Source organism: Rhinopithecus bieti, unplaced genomic scaffold (assembly GCF_001698545.2).
Source record: "Rhinopithecus bieti isolate Rb0 unplaced genomic scaffold, ASM169854v2 scaffold_2409, whole genome shotgun sequence".
In the NCBI taxonomy this organism is placed as follows: Eukaryota; Metazoa; Chordata; class Mammalia; order Primates; family Cercopithecidae; genus Rhinopithecus; species Rhinopithecus bieti.
In genome coordinates, this window is record NW_016803686.1 from 356,288 (window position 1) to 375,142 (window position 18,855).

Genomic DNA, 18,855 nt, shown 5'->3' on the forward strand with positions numbered 1-18,855 from the left:
AGCTTTACAGATAGTGAAAACTGAAGGCCAGAAAAGGAACTAAAACTCAGAAGTTCATAGGGGTAGAGGGAAATAACCCGAGAAAGCCAAGTTAAATCTTAAAATTTTGACTATAAGGATAGAGATGATACAAGTGAACTTCGCAAAAGAGTTTTGTGAAATTAAACAAAAAAATCTACCCTTATGTATATTTCATATTTGTTTAACAAAAGCAGCTTGACGCTTTTGTTCTGGATTATACATCAAGAACAAGCATTATTTTAATTATGTAGTAACATTTACTATATGACCTTGAAGCTAGATTTCAAATCTGGCTTTGTTAAATTAATTGGAAACACTCCTTCTATTAATTTAGGTATTAAAAAAAGCCAAATATCAATAAAGATATTTTATTAATTTTTTATAGAAACAAAATAGCTACTACAACTATTATAGTATATTAACAGCACTTAGTATTATATTGATTTAAACATAGTAGCTAATAAAACTTGTTTATGACATCTATTGAAATTCTCAATCTGACAGTTTTAAAATAGCTTAAAACTAAGCACCAGGTATATGAAAAAAGTACTGGAAATTTTAAGTGTCCAGAAATCACAGGAATACTAGGAACCTGTAGTTACGGGAAATGGCTGTTTTTCTGAAGTTGAAAGCAAATATAAAACTATAAAACCAGTTTCAATTACAAAACCCTTTGAAATTTTGCTATGTCTATAGTTATCTACCTAAGAACCATAAAAAAAGATAATTTTATTGTTAACTTCATTCCAGTTTAGCTTCCTCATTTTCTATGTAGGGAGTCATGCCCTTTAAATATGCCTGGCACTGCTCGGTGGCAGTAGCAGACTTGGGCTTACCCAGAACCCTAAGTCTCTGATGCTATAGGATAGCAAAAGAGGTAGGCAATCATAACAGACAGTGTATAGGATAAATAGAGAAGACAATGAGAGAACCAAAATAAAAATACTTTAAGAAACAATTGTTTTACTGTACATGTGAATAAAAGAAATGGTACGGGGAATGTGAATAACATGAAATGGTATGGGGAATGTGTGACTAGTGAAGCATATTTTAACTGTTTTACTACTGGAGGAACAGAGCTAAAGGCCTAAAGAAGGCCTCACAGTATATAACAGTAAATAGAAGAGTAACATCTTTATACAATAAACTGTTAGAAATGATAAGTTTAAGTGTAAAGTTGTGCGTCTCTGCGGCTCCTGAACTTGAAGATTATTATGAATAGATTGGACCAGCTCTATATATTAAAACTTGGATACTTAGAACTCTCCAACTTAAAAATTCAGAGTCATAAATGGTGACAACAGTAGTAGTATCGAACCAAAAACAGTCAAGTAAATTATGTCTCTAAAGCAAAAGCATTATCTTCTCAAATACAAAAAATACAAAATTCATTTCTTTTCTTGACCTTGAAAATTCTGTTTTCCAAACACCTAGGAAAATGAATACCTTCTGCGTTGAATCCATGTAGCAATCTGAAAAAAGAAATCAAAATTGAATGGTACTGAAAAGCTAATTTGTAGCACATAATGGTATATAGTTCTATACCATTAATTCTAAAACATGAGTACCTCATGCTGACAGAGCCCACCCACTCCTAATACTAGTTATTAAAGAAACGATACTGGCTGGGTGCGGTGGCTCACACCTGTAATCCCAGCACTTTGGGAGGCTGAGGCAGGTGGATTACCTGAGGTCAGGAGTTCAAGAACAGCCTGGCCAACATGGTGAAACTCCGTCTCTACTAAAAATACAAACATTAGCGAGGCATGGTGGCACATGCCTGTAATCCTAGCTACTCAGGTGGCTGAGGCAGGAGACCTGCCTGAACCCAGGAGGCAGAGGTTGCAGTGAGCTGAGATTGTGCCTTTGCACTCCAGCCTGGGGGTCAGAGCAAGACTCTGTCTCACACACACAAAAAAAAGAAATGTTACTGTCTGACTAAATTTATAAGATGTATATTGGTTAAAACCATGCCATGTTGGTGCCTCTTTCATTATAGCTTTTATGTCGTAATGAATTTGACTAAAATTATCTTAGACTCATTATCCCAGGCCTAAGAACTCACTGGCACTTGTTTCAAGGTAACTGAACAAGAAGCTGTTTGGAATTGGCAGAAGTCAGATGAATAACCAATCTTACATGCCCCTTCTTCCTCTCTTGAGCTGTTATTTATATTCAAATTAAATACACATTATTTCTCCCTGTAGATACCTGTGTACTTAATAGATTCTAGTTAGTAAACTGCACATGCCCAATAACTTTGAGGAAATTTAGTGAAAATGAAGGAAAAGATAAAATATTTCTCTTTAGACCTGAGGTTATTTTTAGGCTGGCCCATAGAAACAGGTCCAGATAAATTTCTAAAAAAGCAAAGTAGATACTTATGAATAGTATTCAATGCCTAGGATTAACATCTAAAAAGACTCAGTAGTACTGCTGGCCAGCCAATAAAATATAAACTCCATTTGTCTTAGTTATATAGAACTATGTTTCCAGCTTAGAAAAAGTCAAACCAATGACTTTCAGAACAAACTACCCTCATTTTGTATTCAGCCTCTAGAACATGGAAGCTTTAAAAGTGAATTGGCTAAACAGGCAAGAACTTCTGAAAGTTAACATCTTAATGATTAAAAAAAGTAAGTACAGGTTAGTAATTACCTGGGTAATTAACTGAAGCCTTACTCTATTTTCATAAGACTTGCTTAATTCAAGCAAAACAAATTTTGGTCTACATTACCTAGATAATGATGACAGCTTTTTACTTGAGAAGTATAGAACTTGCCTCAGGCTACAAAACTAACTATATTATTACTAAATGGATAACCAGGTAGGATTCTAACTGGCATTGTATGCTTAAGATCGATTTAACAACAGCTATTCCCAGTAAGGAAATTTTAAAAATCAGATCTAGTTACATGTATTATGATTTTTCTACCTTACGGACTATTTTGGAGGGATAAGCTATTAAGACTAAGACTATGAATGAGAGTTGGGGAGGGAGCAGGAAGGGAGGAACATGCACACCACATTAACACAAAGGCAATCTTCTGGCTTGGACTGTTCTTTACTACTGTTCTTAAAGAAAATGTTCATTCTGCTGCAGCTAACTAGCCTCCATCTTCTACACCAAATACTATTCCATGCCATGGAAGTGCTATGCAATAACTCTCCCAGGTAGCACCTTATACCGCTTAAAAGCCTTTAAAATCTCTAATCTGAAGGTGTCACAGTAAAGAAATGTAAACACTTAGGAAAACAAGAATGTAATTACCTGATGAAGTCATCTATGTCCATGGAACGGGCCCGTTTGTCACTAAAACCTGTGCTGGTTAGGATTTGCTGTATTTTATCTGCTATGCTGAAATCTTCTGGTATTATCTATCAATATAAGATTCAGAATAAATGAACGACATATCTTTAATGAGGTCACCTTGACTCTTTTTTTTAGTTCAGTAAGTCATAAAATAGTCACCTTTAATATATCTGTTAATAAGACTTTGGAAGGCCTGATTGTTTACGTAAGACTTGGATCTCTAAGTGGCTGATCTTTATTAACAAAAACTTGGAATACCTTGAATTAGTAATCCTGTCTATATTAGCCATTTTCTTCTTTAAAATTCTATAATAGTTATTAGTTTCAGACTTCACAAATAATTAAAACTATAAATTAAATTTTAAAGCAACTGTTACTCCTTTCAAAATAATGCATTTTCTTGCTACAGATTTCACCTTAACCACCTCGTTTTTCTCAAAGAGGTGGCCTGCCCAAGCCTTGGGAATATTAAGGATTTTACACTTAATGCACATATTTTATCCAAATATTTTCTTAATCTAGCTTAATATTTTCTATTATACTTAGGCAGATTATCTAATGACTTTTTCCCCATAAATGAGAAAATGGAGATAGTATTGTGATACATTAAATCATATAGGTTCTGAGTCATAAAAAGAAAATTGGCCTTTATCTCTTGTCTGTTCTGTTTAATTAAACTGGAAGCTAAAAAGTTAGCAAACATCACATTACACACACTGTTACACAAATGATAAGCATGAGGCAACCAGAAATCTGCTACTGAGCCATATAAACTTTATTTCAATTTCTGGGTATTAAACTTAGAAATTAATAACTATATTTGTAACTGCTGTGTGAGCAAAAAACAAGACATGGTCACAATTCAGAGGACAGTAAATTGTACACAGTTATTTTAAGTTGTGCAAGCTATACATATCTACAGCTTTGAGGAACCTGTAACTGCTGAATCTGATTCTTGTTATGGCTAAAAACAACTGTCAGTAGTTAGAGGACAGGGTGGAGTAATCAAAGTTGCTCTTATCTGTTCCACAGGATACACAGCAGCACTGACCTGTCAGAATTCAAGTCAAAATTGTGCTAGTTATGCAGTCTATATTGTCTTTTAAGGATCCTATGGAATGTACAAAATAATCACATGCTAGATCAACAAGAATAAAAATGGACATTTTAAAAGAAAACAAATCAATGAAACTGCAGGAACATTTTCTACTTACAATATTATGGACTGAACAGTGAATTCTGTAGTTTTTTTCCAAGAGTTGTTGCACTGCACTTGATCTGTAGCATAAAGAAGTGATGCCACTGTTATAATTCCAAAGTCAGAATAATTTCTTAAACTTTTTTTTTTTACTAATATATAAGCCATTTAAGCAATAATTTCATTTTAGATGAAATTCATGTTATGTATAGTGCAATTAAGGAATTTTAAAAGTTGTTGAATATTTAAACTTATGCAGCAAACACTAATTATATTTAAAGTGCAAAATCCTGATAAATACCTCTTAAATTCTTAGAGAAGTTCTAGACCCTCCACAAAAGATCCCCTAAAAAAAAAATCTCCAAGCCCTGTAAAACTGTGTCTCACCTCTCTTTTACCCTTGAACCCCAAATTGATGAGCTGCATTTTCCCAAGTTAATAAGATGACACATATCCTTCACAAGTGTGGAAGGGGTCCATCATTGCCTCATTTTTCCAACAAAAAACTAGAGCAGATGTATGGTCAGAGTTTGGGAGTGTTTTCCTGTTTTGCCAAAAAAAAACCTGATCTGACTCTCAACTCCAGCAAACTTTCTTCATTAAGTTCTCCTGCCTCCCAAGCTCTAAAGGTAGTTAAAAAGGTGAAGTTTGTCTGGACCCATATCTTTATGCTTTAGGGTAGCTGCTCAGGAAAAGGACCAAATTCTAGCATAGTATCTGGAGCACTGGTCCTTTACACATTAGAAATTAGTATAATACTTACTTAAATGCAGCAGACAGTGTCTTGTTTTTCCTAACAAAGGTTATCCTTACTAGACCATCCCATTCCTGAAATAGAAGATAGACATTTTCTTCAAATCACAAACTTCTTGTTCTTGTCTATGCCTGCTAGGTATTACCTTGTCTTTTAATATATAAAATTGAAGGGAACTTTCTAAAGTGGAAAATGTTCTGTATCTTGATCTGGCTGGCACACAGATGCAAAAGTAAGACATACATTTTATTTTTGTACTTTGGTGCATTTCACTGAGTATGTCTTTTCCTCAGAATTTTTTTTTGACAAGGGTCAAAGCATGACAATTTTTTTTTTAATTTGAAAAAATAAAGCCAGGCACAGTGCTGCATGCCTGTAGTACCAGCTACTCGGGAGGCTGAGGTGGGAGGATCACTTGCGACCAAAAGCTCAAGTCCAGCCTAGGCAACACAGTGAAACCCCATCTTAAAAAAAGAAAGTGGAGGCCAGGCGCGGTGGCTCAAGCCTGTAATCCCAGCACTTTGGGAGGCTGAGACGGGTGGATCACGAGGTCAGGAGATTGAGACCATCCTAGCTAACCTGGTGAAACCTCGTCTCTACTAAAAAATAAAAAAAAAAAAACTAGCTGGGCGAGGTGGCGGGCGCCTGTAGTCCCAGCTACTCGGGAGGCTGAGGCAGGAGAATGGCGTAAACCCGGGAGGCGGAGCTTGCAGTGAGCTGAGATCCGGCCACTGCACTCCAGCCTGGGCGACAGAGCGAGACTCCGTCTCAAAAAAAAAAGAAAGAAAGTGGAGGAAAAACAAAATGGTCCTACTTCTGAACAAAGAACATGGCATTTATTTAAATCTAAGTATCATTTTCAAAAATAAGATTCAAAACAGACATGACTTCAGATACTGCCTGTGCAACACCCCTAAACCTCCTTGAAGGAGTTACTGACAAACCACTCCATTTACCACCAGTTGACCACACACACGATCGTGTTTTTCTCTAATGTGGCTGTAGTAAGGTTTTACATTAAGTGGTCTTCTTTCTTGTTTTTAAATCTCAAAAGCAATTACAATTAAAACATGTTATCCATAATATTACTTTAAAACAACTATTTTCATTTTACCTTGTTTTCCAAGTTTTATTCAATTTATTCTTTTCTTTTTTTTTTTTGAGACTGGGTCTCACTTTATAACTACCTTGCATCAAATTATTCCATCTACTTCAGCAGAAGGATGTGTCGTAATTAACATTTTCCTATGTTTGAATATTTAGGTTGATTCAATATTTTTCTGCTGCTATAGACACACATCTTCCAGTCTGGACTTTTTTTTCCTCTTATTGATTAAGCCAATATTTTAACCTCACCTGAAAATTGATGGGTGGTGGTGGGTTCTTAGGTTCTATCCTTACAACACTGGATTCCACCTTGGGCGGTGGTCTGAAGTTATTCTTTCCAACCTGTTAATGAAAAAGTACTTAAGTAGTACTCTCAAAGGCAACTTTTATTTAGTAACCAAAGATGCTGTCCTCACAGAAGGCACAACTAGATGCTCAAGGATGAGTTAAGCTAGATTATTTCAATAATAAAAATCACTGGCTGGGCGCTTTGGCTCACACCTGTAATCCCAGCACTTTGGGAGGCCAAGGCAGATGGATCGTTGAGCCCAGGAGTTCAAGACCAACCTGGACAACATAGCAAAACTCTGTGTCTATAAAAAATACCAAAATATTAGCCAGGCATGGTGACACACAGCTCTAGTCCCAGCTACTCGGGAGACTGAGGTGAGAGGACTGCTTGAGTATGGGAGGCAGAGAGCGCAGCGAGCCACTGCACTGCAGCTTGGGTGACAGACTGAGATTCTGTCTCAGAAAAAAGAGAAAGAGAACAAAATTCACTTACTTTCATTAGATGGTCCACACGTGCCAACAGCTGTGTATTAATTGAGAGTCTGCAGTATAACTTATCTCCAGGTTTTGCAACCAGTCGGAGGGCAAATTCTCTTTGAAACATAAGTATAGCACATCTGAAAAGAAAGCAGAAAGGAATAAAGAAAATGGTCATTGTCAACTATAAATGAATTTTGACTGCAAGGAATTTTCTTGGGAGAGAAATAGCAAAGCATTGGCAGCTGATTATAAGGTAGGAGAACACTTTCAGCCTTTTTCATTGCCACAGAATGAGAGAGCTGGCTTTGTTTTTATAATGGCTGTACTCCTCACCGCAAGATAGCTTGCAAATATAAGCCTTCAAAGACTGGATGAGAAGGTGTTTCAAATCAGCACTAGTCCATCACCTCTTCTATGAAAACAAAGTGAAATACATTGTTTCAGCAGCAGAAATATATTTATGGGGTAGCAGACACCTTTAAGGAAGAGATGAGGCTGAAGAGGCAGATTGTGATGTTCAATGTCTCCTTGATTTGACAGGTTAAAAGATGTACACTTTTTTTTTTTTTTGAGATGGCATTTCACTCTTGTCGCCCAGGCTGGAGTGCAATGGCGTAATCTTCACTCACTACAACCTCCATCTTCTAGGTTCAAGTGATTCTCGTGCCCCAGCCTCCCGAGTAGCTGGGATTACAGGTGCACGCCACCACCCCTGGTCGATTTTTCTATTTTTAGTACAGACAGTGTTTCACCATGTTGGCCAGGCTGGTCTGGAACTCCTGACCTCAGGTGATCCGCCCACCTTGGCCTCCCAAAGTGCTGGGATTACAGGCATGAGTCACCATGCCCAACCAAAAGATGTAGACTTTTTATTCAGCAGGCAATGGGGAGACTTTGTAGGGGTTAATGAACAGAAGAGCATCTTCAAAGCTACACTTTGACATTCACACTTTTGACAATGAGTCACATTAAAAAATACATTTGGCATTGCAAGTCAAGCCACAAATGTCTGTGTGTATATGTGTTTATTTAGTGGTTATAAAATTAATGAGTCATGACCATCTTTTTTTTTTTAATGACATGGAATGTAATATATCAGAGGGCATTGCATGTAGTCCAGGTGATTTATAGTTCCATGAAACTTTTGTTTTGAAATACAATATAAACACAAGTTTTTGACTTGCAGTTTGAAAACCACTAGTATGTAATGTAGAAAGTGACTTCAAAGTTCATGGAAATATTGAGTTAAAAGATAAAAATAAGGCACCTATAATCACAGCACTTTATGAGGCCAAGGCAGACAGATCGCTTGAGCTCAGGAGTCCAAGACCAGCCTGGGCAGAACATGGTGAGACCCCGTCTCTAAAAAAAATATAAAAATTAGCTAGGCATGCTAGTACACCCCTGTAGTCCCAGCTATTCAAGAGGCTGAGGTAGGAGAATCATCTGAGCCCAGCCTAGGAGAGGCTGAGGTTGCGGTGAGCTGAGATCTCACCACTGCACTCCAGCCTGTCTCAAGAAAAGAAAAAAAAAAAAGACATGAACTTTATTATTCAACATAAGCTCCATCAAGTTCAAGACACTTTTGTAAGTGATGATACCAGCCTTTTAGTCTGTATCAAAGAAACTGAGGCTCTGGGGAATTTAACCATGTCACTGCAGTCTTTTTTTTTTTTTTTTTTTTTACATTATTAACTGAAGAAAAAAGGGTACCCTTTCAAGATTTTTTAAGACCAGGAAACGAAAATAAATCAGAAGGGCCGGGCACCATGGTTCATGCCTGTAATAATCCCAGCATTTGGGGAGGCTGAGGTGGGCAGATCACTTGAGCTCAGGAGTAGGAGACCAGCCTGGGCGACATGGCAAGACCTATCGCTAAAAAAAATACAAAAATTAGCTGAATGTGGTGGCACATGCCTGTAACCTCAGCTACTTGGGAGGCTGAGGTGGGAGGAATGCTTGAGCCCAGGAAGTGGAGGCTGCAGTGAGTGCAGATCATACCACTGCTCTCCAGCCTGGGAACCAGAGCAAGACTATCTCATGAAATAAAAAGTAAGTCAGAAGGGGCCAAATCAGGACTGTAAGGTGGATGCCTAACCATTTCCCATTGAAACTCTCAAAAAATTGCCCTCATCTGAGGAGAGGAAGGAGTAGAAGTGTTATGGTGGAGGAATCTCTGGGGAAGCTTTCCTGGGAGTCATTCTGCTACAACTTTAGCTAACTTTCTCAAAACACTTTTGTAATAAGCAGATGTTATCATTCTTTGTTCCTAAAGAAAGTCAGCAAGCAAAATGCCCTGAGCATTAAAAAAAAAAAAAAAAAAAAATTGTTGCTATGGGCTTTGCTCTTGACTGGTCTGCTTTTGCTTTGACTCGACCCATTCTGCCTCTTGGTAGGCATTATGTTGACTCTGCTTTGTCTTTAGGGTCACACTGGTAAAGCCATATTTCATCTCCGTTACAATTCTTTGAAGAAATGCTTCAGGATCTTGTTTTCTTTTTTGATAATCTCGCTGTTGCCCAGGCTGGAGTGTGGAATGCAGTGGCACAATCACGGCATACTGCAACCTCCGCCTCCTGAGTTCAAGCGATTCCCCTGCCTCAGCCTCCCGAGTAGCTGGGGTTACAGGTGCCCACCACAATGCCCAGCTAATTTTTGTATTTTCAGTAGAGATGGGGTTTCACCATGTTAGCCAGGCTGGTCTCCTAACCTCCACTGATCTGCCCACCTCAGTCTCCCAGAGTGCTAGGATTACAGGTGTGAGCTACTCCACTCAGCCATGTTTCAGGATCTTGATCCCAGTTATATAAAATTTCCACTGGAAACTCTGCTTTTATCTGCAGCTGAGTTGAGTACAATGGTTTTTGTTTTGTTTTCTCATAAAATATTTCAGAAAAGAGGATATGACAGTTTGGGTATCCATAAAGTAGAAACTTTAACTTTGATTTTGCAGTCAGAATTGTGTAAGTTGAACCAACTGAGATGTCTATGGTGTTGGCTATTGTTTGTGCTGTTCAGTATTTTTCTTCGTCACTTAGGGAACAAACAAGATGAATGTTTTCCACAAATTTGATGTGGCTGGTCTGCCACTGTAGGCTTCATTTTCAACACTGTCTCATCCCTTCCTCAAACGAGTTATCCATTTGTAAACTGCTGATTTCTTTGGGATATTGTCCCCATAAACTTTCTGTAAAGCATCAATGATTTCACCATTCTTCCAACTAGGCTTCACCATAAATTGGATGTTTGTTCTTACTTCAATTTTAGCAGAGTTCATGTTGCTGATAGGGGCTCTTTTCAAACTGATGTCTTATCCTTCTCAGTGCCTCACACTAGATCCTGTTCAGTTAGTACAGAGTTTATTGTGGTGCAGAAAAATTTTGAAATCCATGCATAGTTCTTTCATAATACACATTTTCCATGAACTTTTTGAAGACCTTTTATACTAGAGACCAGTTAGCAAACCACTGCAATTGTCTAGATCTAAGGTAATAAAAATTCTAACCTAGGCTTAACGGCAGGAAGATTCAAAAATAGGGAAAGGCTGTCTGGTCTCAGAAGCAGGATTTCTAGCATACTGTCCCCAAATAACCTCTCAATTAAAAAGACAGAAAGACCTCCATACGAATCAACATTTTCTATAAAATTCTTCAGTAGTTTTCAACTGACCTGACTCATTTTTGGCTATGTTCACCACCTGAATTGTAAGTCTTTCAAAATTTGGCAGTAACTCTAGTCTTTTGTCACAAACCTGAAAAAAGGTCGATGTAGCAACAGCTTGAAGACAAAAGGCGATGAGATCTGTAAGAGAATTAACTAGTTATTTTTGGGAAACACACGTCAGAGAAACACTTAGTATCATGTTCCTGAAAATGTGAGAACATACCTGATAAGGCAAATTTGCCACACAAGTATCAAAGAATGGCAAATCTGTTTTCAACACATCACCCACTAGTACTTGAAGTTTGCTGGCCGCAGGCCTGATGAGAAAAGAAGAAATGTAAAAAGACTGTTGTTTCATGAGATTGAAATGACTTTAATTCTATTATGTATACTCACGTGCCCTGAACTCTTTTGTGAAGTTCAGCTACCAGCCTTGGGTCAAGTTCACAAGCAACAACCTAATTAAAAAATATATATATATATTTAGGTTAATTATGGAATATAAATATTTTATTGTTATCCCAACAGGAACTCTTACATGATTTATGTGACAAACTTCTTTTCCCATTTCTACCACCAATATTCCTTCAATTGTACTCGCCTACTTCAAATAACAAACAAAAATGGGCCGGGTACAGTGGCTCATGCCTGTAATCCCAGCACTTTGGGAGGCCGGGGTGGGCGAATCACAACGTCAGGAGTGAAAGACCAGCCTGGCCAACATGGTGAAACCCAATCTCTACTAAAAATACAAAATATTAGGCCAGGTGCAGTGGCTCACGCCTGTAATCCCAACACTTTGAAAAGCTGAGACAGGCGGATCACCTGAGGTCAGGAGTTCGCAATCAGCCTGGCTAACAAGGCGAAACCCCATCTCAACTAAAAATGCAAAAATTAGCTGGGCACAGTGGTGGGCGCCTGTAATCCCAGCTACTCGGGAGGCTGAGGAAGGAGAATTGCTTGAACCCGGGATGTGGAGGTTGCAGTGATTCGAGATCGTGCCATTGCACTCCAGCTTGGGCGACAGAGAGAGACTCCATCTCAAAACAAAAACAAAAACAGAAACAACACAAAAAATTAGCTGGGCCTAGTGGTGGGCACCTGTAATCCCAGCTATTCAGTAGGCTGAGGCAGGAGAATTGCTTGAACCCTGGAGGCAGAGGTTGCCATGAGCCAAGACTGCGCCACTGCACTCCAGCCGGGACGACAGTGAGGCTCCGTCTCAAAACAAACCAATAAAAAAGCTGGGCGTGAGGCTGAGGTGGGTGGATCACGAGTTTAGCCTGGCCAGCCTCGAGACCAGCCTGGCCAACATGGTAAAATTCTATGTCTACTAAAAAATTCAAAAATTAGCTGTTGCAGTGAGCCGAGATTGCGCCATAGCACTCCAGCCTGGCGACAGAGCAAGACTCGGTCTCAAAAACAAACAAATGAACGAACAAACACCACCACCCAGAAAAGTAGACAACCAGATTATGTGAGTTCTACCCATATAATCAACAGAATCACGTTTCATCTGTCTCCATGCTTTGTAATTGAACAGATGATGAAAGAAAATATACCACGTCTGTGCAGTCAGTGTTGTTAGAGAAGAGCGTACAATGCAATTGCTCTTACTGTAAGTATGTCACATCTACTGAGATACACAATACATGGCATAGATAACTTCTCAAGTAAATGAAATAGATGTCAAATAAGGCCGAAATTGAAATTTTATTCCAATTTCAGCTGAGGTTTCATTGACTTATTTTTATTAAAAACACTTTTTTTTAAGAGATGGGGTCTCACTCTGTTGCCCAGGCTGGAGTGGAGTGGTGCTATCATAGCTCACTGCTGCCTTGAAGTCCTGGGCTCATGGGATCCTCCCACCTCACCTTCCTGTGCAGCTGGGACCACAGGTGTGTACCACACCAAGCTAATCTCCTTTCTTTATTTTTTATAGAGACGGGTCTCACTATGTTGCCTGGGCTGGTCTCAAAACTCCTGGACTCAAACAATCCTCCCACCTTGGCCTCCCAAAATGCTGGGATTACAGGCGTGAGCCACCATGCCCAGCTTCTTTTTTATTTTTTATAGAGATTGGGTCTCACTTTGTTGCGCAGGCTAGTCTCAAGCTCATGGCTTCAAGCAATCTTCCTGCCTCAGCCTCCCAAAGTGCTGGGATTACAGATGTGAGCCACAGCTCCTGGCCCCACTTCTATATAAACCGTCTTTACAGGGTAAACAATGTGCTGCTTATTCTGTTTGGCTCCCAGATGTATCTTTATTTTTATTTTTTGAGACAGGGTCTCGCTCTGTCACCCAGGCTGCAGTGAAGTGGTAGGATCATGGCTCACTGGAGCCTCAACCTCCCAGGCTCAGGTAATCCTCCCACCTCAGCCTCCCTGGTAGCTGGGGCTACAGTCATGCACCACCACGCCCAGCCAATCTTTTGTAGAGATGGGGTTTCACCATGTTGCCCAGACTGGTCTCGAACTCACTCCTAGGCTCAAGCCATCTACACCTTAGCCTCCCAAAGTGCTGGGATTACAGGTATGAGCCACCACAAAAGGCTTTTCCAGACATATTATCTACTTCTCTCTGCGTCCTATAGATAATGAAGTTCAGTTCCCTTACCTTTCAACTTCTGGTTGGAAGTGGCCAGTGAAAGGCACCAGCATTATAGGGTACAAAGGGAAGGGGTTGGGTATTTCCTTCCTAATTAAACTCCCTGTTGAGGTTGGGTATGGTGGTTTATGCCTGTCATCCCAGCACTTTGGGAGGCCGAGGTGGGCAATCACCTGAGGTCAGGAGTTTGAGACCAGTCTGGCCAACATGGTGAAACCCCATCTCTACTAAAATACAAAATTAGCCAGCGTGGTGGCAGGTGCCTGTAATCTCAGCTACTTGGGAGGCTGAGGCAGGAGAATCTCTTGAACCCAGGAGGCAGAGGTTGCCATGAGCCAGGACCGCATGACTGCACTCCAGCCTGGGGAACAGAGTGAAACTCCCTCTCAAAAAAAAAAAGAAAAAATTCCCTGTTGAAATACCTAAGTGGTTTCTGTTTTCCTGACTGAAATATCTCATATTTTCTTTTTTTTTTTTTTTTNCCCATCTCTACTAAAAATACAAAAATTAGCCAGCGTGGTGGCAGGTGCCTGTAATCTCAGCTACTTGGGAGGCTGAGGCAGGAGAATCTCTTGAACCCAGGAGGCAGAGGTTGCCATGAGCCAGGACCGCATGACTGCACTCCAGCCTGGGGAACAGAGTGAAACTCCCTCTCAAAAAAAAAAAGAAAAAATTCCCTGTTGAAATACCTAAGTGGTTTCTGTTTTCCTGACTGAAATATCTCATATTTTCTTTTTTTTTTTTTTTCTTTTTTTTGAGACAGAGTCTTACTCTGTCACCAGGCTGGAGTGCAGCGGTGCAATCCTGGCTCACTGCAACCTCTGACTCCCGGGTTCAAGTGGTTCTCCTGCCCCAGCCTCTGGAGTAGCTGGGACTACAGGCACCCGCCACCACACCCAGCTAATTCCTATATTTTTAGTAGAGATGGGGTTTCACCATGTTGGCCAGGATGGTCTCAATCTCTTGACCTCGTGATCCAACCGCCTCGGCCTCCCAAAGTGCTGGGATTACAGGCGTGAGCCACCGCGCCCGACCGAAATATCTCATATTTTCTAAGACAAAATTTCCAACAAGGGATCAGGAGTTACTACTAAAATAATAGCAATTAATTAAAACATATTCAGATTGAAAACCAACTGAGCATGCTAACATAGTCATTTGTGATACCAAACATTAAATCCCCTTTTTACCTTTTTTGCCTTTTCTAACAACTTTACAGTCATGTTGCCAGTTCCAGGTCCAACTTCTAGCACTACATCAGTTGGTCTTAAGGCAGCCTAAAAGCAAGCACGAACACTTTAGCTCTTCTGGCACATCAGAACACAGAAGTTAATTTACACTTGACCATCTTTACTCGTATGTGCTCCGATAAGAGCTCTTAATCTGACTCCATTTTTAGATTCTTCATGATCGATGTGGTTATCAAAATTACCTCAACAACATTTGGTGCAAATGAAAATCTAAAACCTCTCCTGACTTGGAGGAATACTGCTCAACTTTAGGAGTCAGAAAAGCAGGAACAGCATTTGTGGGATTGGCATTCTGATTTCTATCAAGAAATACTCCAATCGCCTCTTGTTACCTTCTCTGTTCACATCAACAAGTTCAAATGGGAAAGGACTGTACGTGCTGGACAAGGTTTTTTCAATTCTCAACCCACCTATGGTTTCAAGGATGCAGAAGAGCAGCAACTGTATACAAAATTGAATGTCTGCACACAGCTGTAATATTCTAGGGCCACAGCTTTTATCAGATGCTTAAAGGAAACTATGAGCTAAAAAGGTTAAAATAGTACACCAACCTTTTCTTTTCTCATTTTCAAATGACAGGAAGCCCGACAAGATCCTTTAACTATGTAATGCTCTTTCTACAACTCCAAGATGCTTTTCTTGCTTTTAACCATAAGTGTAATCTGCACCGTGTATATTTCACTTCCTAGCACCCAATCATCCATAACCATAAGAGAAGATCAATAACTCAGGTAGGAGTAATACTCCAAGCAATTTATATGTGGTACTGGAATACATCAAATAATTTATATGTGGTACTATATGTTTTTCTGGGGAACAAACTTTCTAATGTGTGGTTTAGACATAAATAGATGGAGTACATAAAAACTAAAAGTGATCAAAAAAGTGATTAGAAATAGAAGAATAATTATCTTGAACAAATACAAAGGTCCAGCTATAAAGTAGATAATCCACAAAAAGACACAGAATTGGGAAACCAGGAGAAACTCAGACCCACAGAATGAATCTTATTTATGCAGAAGACAGCCCGTGAATCCTAGACAATTATTTGATTCATTCAACAAATATTTACAGAGCATCTAATTTATGGCAGGCAGACTTTCTGCCCTTATGTATTCACAGGAATAAAATTAATAAGCCAACAAGTCTCTCCCTTTCCTCTTCCATACCCACCTTATCGATAATGCTGTTAATAATGAGAGGATTTTTCAAAATGTGCTGCCCAATTCCCGTGTTGAACATCAGTCCTGTAAGAAAACACGAAACAGCCTTAATTTTCCTACTGAGATTAGATATTAGACAGTCCCAGAGAAGAAAGCTGCATGGGTAGGGCCAACCAGGGCCATGAAACGTCACACCAGGACTGACAAACTCTTTAAGTTCATCCTCCAGCTGTAAAGGAAGCCAACGACGACGCGCAGGGCCTGCGGCCGACTGGGGGACCCACCCCTGCCTTCCGCGCTCACGGGAGCGGGTCCTGACCGGCCACCGCCGATCAGGTCTCGGTCCGCACCCCAGGCTAGGTCCTGCCGGAAGACCTGACCCGACCCCAGCTACCTCGCGGGGATCCGCACCTCCAGCGCTCTTCAGCTCCCGGCGCTGCTCCTGCCGCCCGCGGCGGCGGCCAATGGCCCCCGACTTGACCTTCGGCATCTTGGCAGGAAGCGGGCCCACAGGCCCGGGACGTCAAGGAGGACCAAAGTGGGCTAGCGTGAGAAAGCCACCACGTGGGAATCGCAGCCTCGCGCCGCCTGCACCACTCCGGCCCAAGCTCGGGAGGGGCAAGGGTCCGCCCCCTCCCGTACTATCTGGGCTCCTCCTCCAGAAAGAGGGCGGACCTTGGAGCCACTGACTGCCGGGAATTGGAGTCACCGAGAGAAGAAAGCCGAACTGCGGGAGCCTACAGATCCCAGAAGACACCGCGCTACCGAGGCGTGCAGTCTGGAGTTGGAGGAGCCCTTGTCCCAACCCGAGCTGGATAAGAAGGTGTTGGTGTGGTACTCTCGGTGTTGCGAAGGCTGTTTAAGTTATATGATGAGGTTAAGCCTATGGATGTTTTAGAAGGCCAGGTTCTGGGATCGTTGAGGTCCGAAGAAATATTCACGTGCCTCCCTCCTGTTTTCCTGCAGCTTGTGGGGCTGGGAAACCCGGGATTTGAGGATGAGCTTGCTCTTTTGTGGGAATGCGTTTTTTGCTGCTTGCCTTGGGGAAAAGAACTGCGAGAATGGAATTAACGTCTGGTTTCGCTAGGGCTATGGTTGCTTCTATTAGGAATAGAAGAATAATTATCTTGAACAAATACAAAGGTCCAGCTATAAAGTAGATAATCCACAAAAAGACACAGAATTGGGAACCAGGAGAAACTCAGACCCACAGAATGAAGCTTATCGTGCAGAAGACAGCCCGTGAATCCTAGAAAATTATTTGATTCATTTAACAAATAATTCAACAAATTCCTTTTGTGCCTCATCATTCACTCCGTAAACATTTATTGAGCTCCAACTGTGTAGCGAACACTGCTGGGGATTCTACGTAAGAAACTTACCTCAAAGTTTATTCTATTGAGAGAGATGGACAGAAACTCCAAAACGCTGTAAATACAATAACGTATTGGTCATTGTGCTAGGACGGAGTGCCTGACTATAAACTCCGTGAGTACCAGGGCCACAATATCCACATCTGTCTTGCCAGCCAGTGTAATGGCTTTCTTAAATTTTTCTGTGTGTATTCTGTTTCGCTGAAGACATAGCTTCTTCCTGTCATTACTAAAGCTAACTTTCTTTTGAGCAGTTCATTGTGTGCATTCCCAAACCTTGGTCTTAGGCCCTTCTTTCTTTGATGTAGTTCTAAGTCAGAAAAAAAGTCTTATATACCCTAGTAGCACCTTCAGCTATATGTTTCATTTCAGTAATCATTGTTATTCCACAAGTCTAAAGAGTCTACACTGTGCTAGGCACTTCCAAATGTTAATAGGGTGGACATGGCCTGGAGAGGTGGCTCATGCCTGTAATCCCAGCACTTTGGGAAGCCAAGGCGGGCGGATCACTTGAGCTGAGAAACTTAAGATCAACCTGGGCAACAATGTGAGACCCCGTCTCTACAAAAAATACAAACATTAGCCAGGCGTGGTGGTGCAGGCCTGTAGTCTCAGCTACTCAGAAGGCTGAGGTGCGAGCATCACTTGAGCCCAAGAATTTGTAGTGAGCCAAGATTGCACCAACCTGGGTGACAGCATGATAGCCTGTCTAAAAAAAAAAAGAAAAAAGAGGATGAACATGACACAAAACGCTGTGTGTGATTTGTTATTGTTGTTTTTTTTTGGGGGGGGGTGGTTTTGTTTTTTTGAGACAGTCTCACCCTGTCACCCAGTCTGGAGTGCAGCGGCATGATCTCAGCTCACTGCAACCTCTGCCTGCCGGGCTCAAGCGATCCTCCCACCTCAGCCTCCCAAGTAGCTGAGATGACAGGCATGAACCACCTTGCCCAGTTAATTTTTGTATTTTTTGTAGAAGCAGGGTCTCACTTTGTTCCCCAGGCTGATTTCAAACTTCTCAGCTCAAGTGATCTACCCACCTTGGCCTCTAGGTTGCATTTCTTCTGTGAAATAAAAGGATGCATTTCTTCTGTGAAATAAAAGGATGCATTTCTTCTGTGAAATAAAAAGATACATTTCTTCTGTGAAATAAAAGGTTACATTTCTTCTGTGAAATAAAAGGCAAGTTTTTCTGTAGAGAAGGAGCTGTGGAGGTGGTAGGACAAAGGGCATGAGTGCAGAGAAGGTTTGAAGATCCTTTATGGGCAATGGGAGAGGAAGATTAGAAGGAATTCAAGAAGACATGCCATGTCTTCCAGCTAAATGTGGAGCCCAGTATCTCCAACGTGTACTGCTGTGTAACCACAGCCTGGAGAGAAGAGCAGAGAAGGCAAATGGTTCTTTTGATTCATCAATGAATGACCACTATTGCTCCCTAGAATAACATTGTAGGCCTCTCACATTAAGTTCCTATTTACCTTACTTATTTACTTCCCAACGTCATCAAGTTCCTTTTTCTTTCTTAAACATCTTTATACCTCCGCTTTGTGAGTACTGTTCCCTTTGCATTCTCAACCTTCCCCTGGATAACTTTTGTTTGCCCTTAAAGACACAGCTGATATATATATATATATATAT

General features: G+C 40.6%; 1 protein-coding gene across 2 annotated transcripts; it reads right to left on the reverse strand.

The window, feature by feature from the left end:
- Positions 1-967: 967 nt before the first annotated feature.
- DIMT1 (DIM1 rRNA methyltransferase and ribosome maturation factor) lies at positions 968-16,520 on the reverse strand. Of its 2 annotated transcripts, none has more exons than XM_017850663.1 (12): positions 16,259-16,520; positions 15,858-15,931; positions 14,625-14,711; positions 11,224-11,285; positions 11,051-11,144; positions 10,916-10,965; positions 7,178-7,301; positions 6,643-6,735; positions 5,296-5,360; positions 4,549-4,612; positions 3,293-3,399; positions 968-1,493 (listed from the first exon to the last, which is right to left on the reverse strand). In XM_017850663.1, exons 1-12 carry the CDS (start codon positions 16,335-16,337, stop codon positions 1,388-1,390), a joined length of 1,005 nt encoding a protein of 334 aa, XP_017706152.1. In that variant the 5' UTR covers positions 16,338-16,520; the 3' UTR covers positions 968-1,387. The 2 variants fall into 2 exon arrangements, with proteins under 2 accessions (XP_017706152.1, XP_017706161.1); XM_017850672.1 differs by having other exon boundaries at positions 970-1,493; positions 16,242-16,328.
- Positions 16,521-18,855: the final 2,335 nt, after the last annotated feature.